At 27.1% G+C, this 12,398-nt stretch overlaps 3 protein-coding genes across 7 annotated transcripts; 1 reads left to right on the top strand and 2 right to left on the bottom strand.

Moving 5' to 3' along the window:
• Positions 1-120: 120 nt before the first annotated feature.
• LOC132906676 (iron-sulfur cluster assembly 2 homolog, mitochondrial) lies at positions 121-1,257 on the bottom strand. 2 transcript variants are annotated; one of them, XM_060959060.1, is made up of 3 exons: positions 1,017-1,257; positions 622-927; positions 121-540 (listed from the first exon to the last, which is right to left on the bottom strand). In XM_060959060.1, exons 2-3 carry the CDS (start codon positions 879-881, stop codon positions 366-368), a joined length of 435 nt encoding a protein of 144 aa, XP_060815043.1. In that variant the 5' UTR covers positions 882-927; positions 1,017-1,257; the 3' UTR covers positions 121-365. The 2 variants fall into 2 exon arrangements, with proteins under 2 accessions (XP_060815043.1, XP_060815042.1); XM_060959059.1 differs by having other exon boundaries at positions 622-843.
• A 659-nt stretch (positions 1,258-1,916) lies between these two features.
• LOC132906652 (kinesin-like protein Klp61F) lies at positions 1,917-7,923 on the top strand. Of its 2 annotated transcripts, none has more exons than XM_060959014.1 (18): positions 1,917-2,026; positions 2,088-2,198; positions 2,622-2,769; positions 2,842-2,991; positions 3,394-3,554; positions 3,688-3,837; positions 4,220-4,462; positions 4,544-4,919; positions 4,999-5,270; positions 5,425-5,564; positions 5,650-5,756; positions 5,852-6,193; positions 6,270-6,497; positions 6,565-6,744; positions 6,821-7,043; positions 7,123-7,244; positions 7,328-7,561; positions 7,656-7,923. In XM_060959014.1, exons 2-18 carry the CDS (start codon positions 2,134-2,136, stop codon positions 7,680-7,682), a joined length of 3,168 nt encoding a protein of 1,055 aa, XP_060814997.1. In that variant the 5' UTR covers positions 1,917-2,026; positions 2,088-2,133; the 3' UTR covers positions 7,683-7,923. The 2 variants fall into 2 exon arrangements, with proteins under 2 accessions (XP_060814997.1, XP_060814998.1); XM_060959015.1 differs by having other exon boundaries at positions 1,922-2,026; positions 2,091-2,198.
• A 109-nt stretch (positions 7,924-8,032) lies between these two features.
• LOC132906664 (uncharacterized) lies at positions 8,033-11,305 on the bottom strand. 3 transcript variants are annotated; one of them, XM_060959039.1, is made up of 5 exons: positions 10,859-11,305; positions 9,839-10,684; positions 9,621-9,767; positions 9,301-9,534; positions 8,033-8,376 (listed from the first exon to the last, which is right to left on the bottom strand). In XM_060959039.1, the coding sequence occupies exons 1-5, from the start codon at positions 10,976-10,978 to the stop codon at positions 8,371-8,373; spliced, it is 1,353 nt and encodes a 450-aa protein (XP_060815022.1). In that variant the 5' UTR covers positions 10,979-11,305; the 3' UTR covers positions 8,033-8,370. The 3 variants fall into 3 exon arrangements, with proteins under 3 accessions (XP_060815022.1, XP_060815020.1, XP_060815019.1); XM_060959037.1 differs by lacking the exon at positions 8,033-8,376 and adding an exon at positions 8,916-9,254; XM_060959036.1 differs by lacking the exon at positions 8,033-8,376 and adding an exon at positions 8,916-9,232 and having other exon boundaries at positions 10,859-11,303.
• Between the last annotated feature and the right edge of the window lie 1,093 nt (positions 11,306-12,398).

The following is a 12,398-nucleotide window of genomic DNA, read 5'->3' as shown; positions in this document are numbered from 1 at the left end:
TTTAAGTCTTGTAAATATTATTTTTAATTTTAGTAAGTATACGATTTAATAATTTTAAATAATTAAAATAATAGTGATAATAACAATTTTAAAAAGTAATAGGAAAAATGAGTATCTCGATCAGAATTATTAGCAACTTTAATTATTAACAATTCATAGCTGACAGACAATAATTATTTTTAGTAACATATAATTTATATATTTTAATTTATATATTTATACATAAAATAATCAAATAAATTAGAAAATTTACAATTTTGACAAAAATGTAATAATATTCTTAACCATTTTATGAGCACAACAACAATAAATATATCTATGCATATATATATCTAAATTTCTTTACAATTGAATTTACATGAAAATTATATTTTAATAGAAAAACTAGCACCACAGCTACAACCTTGTTCAGCTAATGGATTATTAGTTATTCTAAATGCAGAACGTATCAATTCTGTGTGATACTCTATTGTCGATCCTTTAATATATTCTAAAGATGTTGTATCTATAACTACTTTTGCACCATCCTTTTGAAATACTCTGTAATATATCATTGCATTTAATTAGCTACCAGTGACACTATAGTCACATAAATATTTGAATTATTTTTACGACACTTACTTATCATTTTCATTTATATTTGTATCCAAATCAAATTTATATTGAAAACCAGAACAACCTCCCCCTTCAACTGTAACTCTTAAATAAGCATTATCATCTGTAATTTCCTTTAAACGTTGAACACAACTGTCTGTAATAACGATATCATTTTCGGTTTTTAGTGTACTTTCCGTTATTGTTTTATTTTGTAATGAATCTGTAGACACATTGTACCACTGAGAACTATGAACAAAAATTAATTTCCAGTTCATTGCAAACATAAAATAACACTGTCAAATTTTGCCTCTTATGAATGAATCTCATATTCTATAACCAAATCGAAATTGTTTCATATGAAAAGAGATTCAAATAAATGTAATATAAATTAATAAACAAAATATTAGTTTAAAACTTACGTTAGCAAACGCGAAAAATATCGATTTGCAGCAAAATTGGAAGAAACATTCCAAATCGCGCGTTTCAATTTCACCATGTTTTCAATGTTTTGTGTGACAGCCATAAATATATATTATAGACGTGAATAAAATATTTATTTGACAAAGACAGATTTGTCACCTAATTCATACAGCAGACAATATTGTAGAAAAATTCCTGATTATATGTATTAGTGGATTTATTGTAGAGTGCAATTTATTCCTGTAAATTTGACATGAAATATTTATAACATATTCTAATTTTTCATACTTTAAGTTGCATACACATAATATTATTGCATTACTGTGCATCTGCATTGCATAGATACCTTAATTGTCCATAAGAATTAAGTGCGAATTCTAAACTGTTTTATAAAAATCATTAACATAATCCTATATATTCTCTTGTATTATCGATGCACAAATATAAACTCTTCATTTATAAAACAATTTACCGTTGTTTATGATAGTAACCTTAAAAACATCTACTAAAATAAGAAGTCAACAATACATGTAGTTAGCTCATAACAAAATTGAGTTAAAAATCGAAAGATTTATTAGTTAATATCTAAATTTAATCAAATTTTTCAATAATGTAATTCGTTAAAATTTTGACATAAATCTGTAACTGTAGCTATGTATGTATCTACGCAGTGTAAGTAACTACACGAGAAGGATAACTATTTATTTAAAAATACAACAGTAAATATATAACATTAATATAAATTTATAATTCTCATTTCTCTTTAATGTAAACGTTACAACTATATACTCTGTCTCTGACTAAGACTATAAATTTATTTGTATTTTATAGAAGGATGTTAATCTTTGAAGACGGATTCACATGTTCTATTTCTGTCGCCCGATGTGTACGACTCTTGTTCCATTGCGATCATTGCACCGTTCCGCGGTAGACAATAGAAGCTGTTACTAGCTCGCCACAAATCAGCGCAAGAGAAATTACAAAACAGCGCTCCAAGTGACTTTGCGAGGTACTACACATTTTAAATTGATGTTTAAATTGTAACGAATAATCTGCATCATTTTACACAGTAGTTTGATTGCAACGAAAATCAGTATAATTTAAATAATAATAAAGATGAACGATACACGGAGTGGAAGAAAGGAAAAATGTCAGCAGATACAGGTATTCGTTCGTGTTAGGTGAGTGATTGAGTTTTTTTTTAAACTGTTGTTTTAGAAGATTATGATATTGTTATGATATTGATATCACGATATGAACGTAAATTTTATCTAACGTTTATTAAATATTAAATTCGTATGTAGAATTAGTTTATATTATTGTAGCTTCTATGTTATATAGACAAATATCAGTAGAATATGTAAATTACAAGGTTTCATATATACTGAAAAAATTAAGAAGGTAAAAATCTAAAGAATCGAAAGAGACCTGAAACGAAATAAATATTTAGTAATAATAGCTATTGATTTGGAAAAATAATCTTCGATATTAAAACATTTATATAAGTTATACATTCATGTAAGCATTAGTTGCTAGAATATAATTTATTTTTACATGAAAAGTTTGGTTTCTTATGACTTATTTTCTAATTTTAATTTTCTTAGACCTATCAATAATTTTGAAGAAAATAATAAATCTACATCCATATTAGAAGTTCCAAATAATAGGGAAATAATAGTACATGAACGTCCAAATGACAAAGTTTCTAAAAAATTTAAGTTTAATAATGTATTTGGACCTTTGTCAAAACAGGTATGTGTTTATGACTAATAAACATGTATATTTAAGGAAAAGTTAGTTTATTACATATTTTTCAATTGATAGATCGATGTATATAATGTTGTTGTTAGTCCATTATTGGAACAAGTATTGGCTGGATATAATTGTACAGTATTTGCATATGGTCAAACTGGTACAGGAAAGACATACACAATGGAAGGAATTAACAATGATCGAACATTATATTGGCACAGTGTAAGATATTTTTTGTATTCTTCTATTCATGAAATATAAAATTTCAAATATAAATAAAGTGGTAATAACTTCTATAAGTATTTAACGAAACAATGAAAAAAGAAATAAACACAAAAAATTTATATATAAGTATAATTTCCCAAATGTACTCCATAGTAAATTACATAAATAATGATAATGAACATATTCGTAATATATAAAATGTCAGTATTAGTAAATAATATTTTTGTAAAATACAATAGTGATATTAAACTAAAATAATATCAGTTATTAAGTATGTAAAATAGATTTAATAATCATGTAAAGTATAAAGGAAAGAAATATTAAATAATATAATATAAAAGTGTAAAGTAAAATATGAAAGGATATTATTTATACTTATATGAGACTATATAATTGTAGGACTCGTCTGCTGGCATGATACCACGTTCTTTAAGTCACTTATTTGACAAATTGCAACTACTGGAAACACAGGAATATACAATTAGAGTTAGTTTTCTCGAACTCTATAATGAAGACATATTTGATCTTTTATCATCTAGTAATGATGCATGTAAATTGAGGTATATAATTCAAGTTCTTTAAACTGAAAAGAAATGCTCAAATATTTAGTTAAATCTTTTTTATTTATTTAAATTTTGATAGATTAACGTATACATACGCACGTACACATCTAATATAATGATAATTGAATAGGCTATATGAAGATGCATCAAAGAAAGGTGCAGTAATCATACATGGATTAGAAGAAGTAACAATACACAATGCAAGTGAAGTTTATAAAATTATTAAAAAAGGGTCAGACAGAAGGCAAACGGCTGCAACATTGATGAATAATCAATCTAGGTCATTATTTTTTATTACTAAAGTTAATTTTTATGTATTAGAAATGTCTGTAAATATGCATCTTTGCTTAAATATTAAAATAATCACTAAGTACTAGGAGATATGAGGAAGAGTTAAAAACTTTTTCTCTATCCTCGTGAAGAATATTTTTTTATATTATCTCATATAATGTTAAAATGTAAATTCATTATTTGTAGTTAAAAGTTACTTCTATGCTATTGTACTTTGCATAAAAATAAAATGTGTTATTTTACTCATATCTCCAATATTTTACTAATTATTTCAGATGGTATATGTTTGCAAACATTTTGTGTATTATATAAGTTTACATTTTAAGTATATTATTGGTTCCAACACATGAAATGTCCAAACATGATTACAGCCGGTCCCATACTATATTCTCAATTACTATACATATGAAAGAAAGTACTGGTAATACAGATGGTGAAGAGATTCTGAAAATGGGGAAATTAAATTTAGTGGATCTAGCTGGTAGTGAAAATATTGGAAGATCTGGCTCTGTTGATAGGAGAGCAAGAGAAGCTGGTAATATTAACCAGTCTTTATTAACTCTTGGCAGAGTTATAACAGCTCTTGTTGAAAAAGCACCTCATATACCTTACAGGTGACAAAAATAAATATCCTGATTTTTACAACAAGATAAGTTGTATAATTACTTTACATTATTACTTTTTACATCATGTAGGGAATCTAAACTTACAAGATTACTGCAGGAATCATTAGGTGGTCGGACAAAAACGTCAATTATCGCAACAGTATCCCCTGCTAGCATTAACCTTGAGGAAACATTATCAACATTAGATTATGCACATCGTGCGAAGAACATCACAAATCGTCCAGAAATAAATCAGAAACTTTCGAAACGAGAATTTTTGAAACAATATACAGAAGAAATTGAAAAGCTGCGAAGAGATTTATCAGCTTCACGTGATAGAAACGGTGTTTATCTTGCAGATGATAATTATAGAGAAATGGAAACACTAATTTCACGACAGACTAAGGAAATAGAAGAAAAAATTAATCATATAAAAGCGCTTGAGAAAATTATGCAAGACAAGGAGGTACATCTTTATTAACGAAGAAAGTTTTGATTACTCTATCTTATTGCCTATAATTTTAGTATATTCTTTTTGTTTTTAGAAAATATTTAATGAACTTGAATTGCAAAATATTGCCCAGACAAAAGAATTAGATGAAGTTAAGACTAAATTAAATAATTTCTCTGAAGCTCTACAGTCGTCAAATTATCGATTAAAATTAACAACGCAGGAACGAGATGAGCATAAATATTTAGTAGAGAGACATATGAATACAGAACAGTCTTTATTGAATCAAGCTCAGACTTTGCTAAATGTTGCAGATACAGCAATAACAGATTCATATAAATTACACGATAAAATTGACAGGAAAAGGTTTGTCTATTTACATTTACAGCTTTTTTGACTATGCAAATGCTAATTTTATGATTCTTGAATACATAGAAAATCTCTTAGTAGGCATAATATTTTATATTTTACATGTTATTGTACAATGAAATAAATTTTTTGCTGTCTTTCTTCTCCAAAGTAAAACAGAACAAAAATTTGAAGACCTTGGTAGAACCGTGAAAAGTAATGTTTGTGAATGTATGCAAAATATAGAAAAAGATATATCTACATATGGTGAAAAATTAAAGACATTTTTTCCAACAATGAAAAATGACATCGGTAAGAAATACTTTCTCACATTATAGAAATTCACGTATATATTTCATCTACTAATTTTTATTTCTATTTATTCTGTTGGATATAGAAACCTCTATCAAATGTAACGGTATTGACACGATAATACATCGAAACGCGACGAGCAATTCGAATCAATCAGATACTACTAATTTAACAAAAAATATAAATGAATTTGTATGTATTGTTAATTCTTATCAAGTTACATATTTTATTTCTACATCTTTTGATTTCCAATTACAAAGACTTATTGTTTTTCTTTAATATCTCAGCATTTAGAGTATCAGAATTGGATACAAAATGAAGTAAGAAATGTGGTTGACACAGTGGAATCTGAACATGAATTAATGAGTGTCGTTTCTCTGCAATTGGCTGAAAGCATCAACAGTATGATAGAAAATGAAATAGCTAAAAACCTGGAAATCATAAGGAATAATGTATCTGAAAAATTAAAACAAACTTCGACTCTTCTAAAAGAAATGATAGATGCTTCTTGTAATTATGAATTAGAAATTAATGATCGTATGAGCCAAAATGTCAAAAGTATTATAGAAGCTGTTGAAGTACTTCGTAAAAAACAGGAATTTAGTGAAAAACAACAGTTATTTACTAAAGTATAAAAAATATATCTTTATTCGATTCTGAAAATATTAATGTTGATTTCAAAATTATAGAATTATTATGTTTTAGATGATGGGAAATCTATTTTCACAGTCAAACGAATTACATAAAAGTCAAGGAAAGCATTATTCTGCTACAATTGACAAATGTGATTGTGTTACCAAAATTTGTAATGAAGCTAATGTTCAAGCAACAAATAGTTCTAATATAAATGTTAAAATGAAAAATGATTTAAAAGATTATATACAAAGTGATATAGAGAAAATTGAAAATAAAGTTATTGTTACAACAAGACAGGTAATTTTCGAATTATAATCCTTTTTATTAATTCGAATAAAAAAATTGATTTTTATTTTGTCAATAGAATGAAGAAATTGCAAATGAGATTACAAAGCGAGGAAAGGATTTAATAAAGGAATTAAAATCAAATATAAACGAAAGTTGTAATATGTCGAAGCAGTATACAAATGATATGGAATGCAATATTAAGAAAGAACAACTGAAAATGAATGCAGATAAGAATATATCCCTTTCATTAATCAATGTAAATATACAGGAAATTTTTTATTTAACATATTATGAAGTATCAAACATTAACAAATGCACTGTCATGTTTATAGGATGCACATGAAGCAATTTCAGATATAAATAAAAACCATGCAAGATTCGTGAAAGATGTAAAGGAAAATACTGGATATGTGTCTCAAAACGTATCTGCCCAATTAGAAAACCAAATAATGAAATCAAGTCCGCGGAATGATAATATTATTGAACAGTTACAAATAACAGTTGGTGAAATTAACAAATTTTTTGATGAAGATTTGCAACGCGATATCCCAACAGGTCTGTTACCATGCACAGGTTAATAATAAAAAAATAAAAGGAATATTCGCATTTAATTTAATTTGTGAATTTTTTCTAGGATTAACTCCAGTAAAGAAAGACTTTTCCTATCCTCGTCAATTCAAGGTAACATCTCCACATGAACAAATTCTTAAAAAGTTTAGAGAAAGCAGAAAATTCCTTGAAACAACAGATGATGATGTAAGTGATACATACATGTGATAATATATATTTTATGTACTCTTAATATTATCTCATATACGTCTATCATGTTTTTATATAAGTCTGTACAAGATGATACAATCATCAACGGTGAAATAATGAAGGGCATTGCAAATTCAACTGCATTATCTGACATTACACTCGTATCTTCTGCAATTGATAATATAACATTTGATACCTCTATTTCAAGTAGTAAATTTATGGATTCTCATATTGAAAATGTTACACAAATGTTAGATGTATCTTCAAAGTCGATACAATCCCCTACTCAATCTGAATCTGCAATATACAGGAAGGTAAATACTTAATTACTTATACTCTTGATTTCTTAATTACTTTTATATAATTATAAGTAATGTTTCATTTGATACTCATATTAATGTGTTACAGAATGAAAACAAGGAAAATAATAACTAATATACAACAATCAGAATGATGAAACAAAAAGTGAAGCTGATAGAAATATTTACAGTATAGAATCTTCTCTCTACTGAATTTCCTCTATTTTAGTACATATTTATACAATCTGTCCGATTAACATTATGTTAGATGTGTGCATGATAGTTTAGAGAACATATATTACATGTCTCAGTTTAATTATTAGGTGATAGAAGATAAAATAAATTTGTATTATAGAATTAAAAGAAATTAACTCTAATCATGTATTCTTATGCTTCGAGTGTAAGTTTTGGTCGAAATGTTGTCAATCTTCGAAGTATTACAATCCCATGGGAAAAAAATCATACAATAATCTATGTGGGTCCATCTTAAAGGTTAAAGAATCTACTTTCTCATTCCTGGATTGAATTTCTTCGATTCCTTTTCACTAAATTCGAAAAAGTTCTTTGTAATTTTTTAACAGGAAAATCGTTTTTATCGATGATAATTAAATATATAGCTTTATTTAGTGATATTTTTAGATTAAATTCTATTTGTAAAGATTTAGGAAAAAATGAGTTATATTCTTTTAAGTTTCTTTCACATTATGTTCGTTTTTCCTGTTTATGGTTCATTTAGATAATAACATTATACATCTGTATTCACAGTGTGCCTCATGACAGGATCGATGCTTGTAGGGGTCGGACTCCCATATCCGCCAATTGTTTTATGCCTGGGCATGCAAAAAAAAATGCCAATATGGATAATGCTGTGTAGACATTCGATTATTTCTAGTTAGATATAAAAAAGTACAACCTGAAGAAGTGAACTGTAATGGAATAAAGTAGAAGGTTCCATTGCAAAACTTTGATAGAAAATAACACATCTATAAGATATAATCGTTTAAAGACATTTTTTCTACATAGTATGAGTTTAGAAAGATATTAAAAGAAAAGTATTTCACAAAACTAAGCATTTAAAATGATTAATAATCTTTGAGTTAAGCTACCTTTATTTATTAAAATATAAAATTCAATGTAAAGTAAAGGAAAAAATATATTTATTATTATTTCGGAAAAATGGGAATATTTTAAAATTCTCTTATAAAAGAAGCAAATTTTCCAGTGTGTTTAATTATTTTATTTATTATATATTAAATACTTAAGAGAATATCAACTTAGATATTTTAATTTACTTCATGTTGAATGAAATACAAGGAAAAGTTTGAACTTATGAAATAAAGATCAGTTGATGTAATGAGACTGCAAAATGTACATAAATGACAGTATTATGTATATTTCGATACTACATAACCTATAATTTTTGTTGTTAATATTTATAAATAAAACACCAATAATAATTCTTATTTCTTTCATAAATAAGATAACATTAAGAGAAATTTTAAAATTTTCATAGCATATTAGTTAAAATATGACGAAAAATAATTACTGTTTGTCAGGCATAAGTTGCATATGTACACAAAATTCAAATTACTAATAATTCTGATTAAAGCACATTGTTGTAGGAATGTCAATAATCGTTACTTTATAACCTGACTTGTATCACTTTTGTTTCCCCTTTTTACTGTTCTGAAAATTATTAAACCATATACTGAGTATTTAAAATAATTGCATTTACTTTTATAAGGAATTGTTACCTTATTTACAAGTTGGAATTTTAATTGTTGTATTTCTTCCGTTTGTGAAATGAGTTTTTCATTCATATTAGCTAGATGTTCACTCATAGTACTGAGTTGTGCTTTATAATTTCCTTCTTGTATCTCTTTATCTTTTTGTAAAGTATTACAGTTTGAAAGCGCTTCTGTGAGAGCTGATTCACATTTTTCTCTCTTTGATTCGCTTGTGTCTAAATGAACTTGTAGAACTTCACTCTAAAAAATATTTTTCAATTAAAAATATAGCAAGGAAATATATCAAGTTTTACATACAAATAAATTGCATAAATATATTTAATTACATTGGCAGCCATAGCTAAGTTTTTCACATGATAAATATGTTTTTCTGTTATTAATTTGTCGATTTCTTGTAGAAAATAATCTCGGATTTTTGCTTCTCGAGCTTCAATTTCTTCTGGTATCGCTAAAGGTACTGTTAACTTTCCAATCTGCCATAAACATTTATTGATTAGATTATTTTAAATAAAAATTCTTATAAGTAATTTGAAATAAACATTACCATATTATTTATTTCTGCAGATTGCAAAGATTCATGTTCAATCTGCACATTATTTATGCAAGTATTTTGCTGTATTTCATCATATTTTATTTTAAGCATATGATATTGTGCCTTCCAATGGTTAATTTCTTTTTCTAGGTCACACGATTTTGAAAAATCAAAGTCGTTACTTTCTTCCTGTACCTTAGGATGACCTTCGCCAATAGACTTTAACGATCTACGTGATACAGATGGCGATGAAAATGGAGACGGTTCTACCTCTGGGAGATTGGAATGTCCTACCTTATTATCAGATTCGTATCCATCTCGTTTACCTTCGTTACTAGACCACGATACATTTTCTTCTTGCTTTTGTCTATCATTTAACTTTTTTTGTAAATCATTTCTTTCTCTTTCCAGTTTGTCTATAGTATTTTGATATTGACATTCTAATTCAATTTTGCATTTTTCACAATAATCTAATTTAGATTCTAGTTGTTGTATCCTTTCATTTAAGGTTTCAATTTCGCTATCTTTATCACTGATTTGCGATAATAACTGGGCATTTTCAACTATTTTCTTTTGAAATTCCTCATCCAAGATATGATTCGGAGACGTTAGTACCTGACTATTATTTTCTGATAATTTATTCTTTCCCTTTTTAGATTTACTTTGTGCTTTGTCAAGTTCTTCTTGTAATACAGTTATACGTTTAGTTAGTTGTTGATTTCGGAATGACAAACTGTCTAATTCTTGTTCGGCTCTGCGAAGTTCTACTTCCTTCTCTTTCAGTTGCTCTCGTATATCAGCATTACGTGCTTGTTCATCAATCACAGCTCTCTTTAAAACATTTGCCTGAGCACGAATCTAAGGAAAAAATTCTTTGATAATGATTTTCTTATAAATATTTACAAATATCGAACTAGTAAGGGCGATAATTCTTTTTCACAAACAGATGATAGTATTAAAAATAAAAACATCTCTTAGTACATAAATTTTCAAAAACCAGATTATGTAAATGATATATTGAATATTTCTTACTTTTGAATATTCTGTGGCAATTTTTTGATACTTTATTTGTAATTGTCCATTTACACCCTCCATAACGTTTTCCATACTTTTTGTCTTCAATGTGTTGTTGAAATTTTCTACAGAAATCATTAAAAATTGCTTATGGTTCTGCAGCTAAGGCACAGTATTTTCTAACAGGAAATGTATACATATTAGTACATTCAAACAAATGTCAATAAGTTAGAAATTTTTGACAGTTTGTAATAGATTGTATTTGTGGCAAATAAAGTTAATTATTTGTACAGTAACTTCGTAACAAAACATAGTAAATAACACATAAATTTAACGCCCCCAAATGATATACATTGTACATATACTTTTATATGAAATTCTATATTCACTATTCACTGTCCAATTGTCAAGATATCTTACTGGAGAGAAGTTAGTTGCTAATCGAGGTACGAGATTTGATCCCTTATGTTTTATTACGCCATCTACAATTTATAACATGGCGCGGATGTAATTAGTTCGTTTGAATGCGCTCCGTTTATTTAAATAAAACTTTAGTTAGTGCCCGATTAAATAAACTTCTGGTGATTGGATTCATTTATTCGAACATGAATTACTATTATATAGTAAGTATAGAAGTTGTAAGTAGTAAGGAAAATCAGTATGATCTTAAGAGGGTTCAAACGATCAATATTATTGTCAATATGCAGCGTTCTCAGCACTATATTGACAATATATATTGGTCGTCCAGAAGATCTCTTATGTACGATAACGTCGAGAACCCTGAATATTGATATAATATTGAAAATAATATTAATTGTCTGAACGCTCCTTTATTATATGATCAATTGTCTCGCGACAAGTTCAAATAACCTCTTAAATATGTATATGTATATTAAAGCTCTGAATTAAATAATTAAATAATTCCATCTTTTTCTGTTACAGATTTTTTACAATCTTCCACTTCCATATTGTGTTATGACTTCCAGTTTTTGATGACTTCTTCTGGGCCAAGGTAAAATTTCTTTATGCTCTTCGCATTTACATATTAATGAATTGCATGCATTTTTATTCCTTTGATCACCCAATTATATCGTATGACAAAAGATCTGAAACTGAACGGGTGGCTGGTTGTATTACGTAGAATTTTGTTGCGAGTATAGTGAATATAGATATCTACTTTATCCGTAAGCAGTAACGTTTCATTTTTATATCTTTTGTTTATTAGTTTAGGAATTAGTTGATTATGTGTTTTATTTATATTCAGTTAATGTAGTAGGATATCCTCCGATTTTAAAAAATATGAATTCGAAACTTCATACCGAATGAAGGACATATTGTTTTTGGGAATAATTTTGTTTATTTTTCTTGTATATACAAGTAACACATAAGTACATACGAGTATCTAAATTACAGAAAACATTCACGAGATATCTCGTCCGTAATTATTTAAATTAAAAAATAATTCCTATTGTATTCAACAACTTGTTTCTATAATAATGTGCTTGCAGTTGTGAGCATTTCGCTCCAAACAGTTGTTTCGTCAGAAGAACGAGTAACG

This window comes from Bombus pascuorum, chromosome 5 (genome assembly GCF_905332965.1).
Source record: "Bombus pascuorum chromosome 5, iyBomPasc1.1, whole genome shotgun sequence".
Taxonomy (NCBI): domain Eukaryota; kingdom Metazoa; phylum Arthropoda; class Insecta; order Hymenoptera; family Apidae; genus Bombus; species Bombus pascuorum.
Note: the sequence above shows the minus strand (reverse complement) of the source record. Positions and strands in the feature narration are given on the sequence as shown.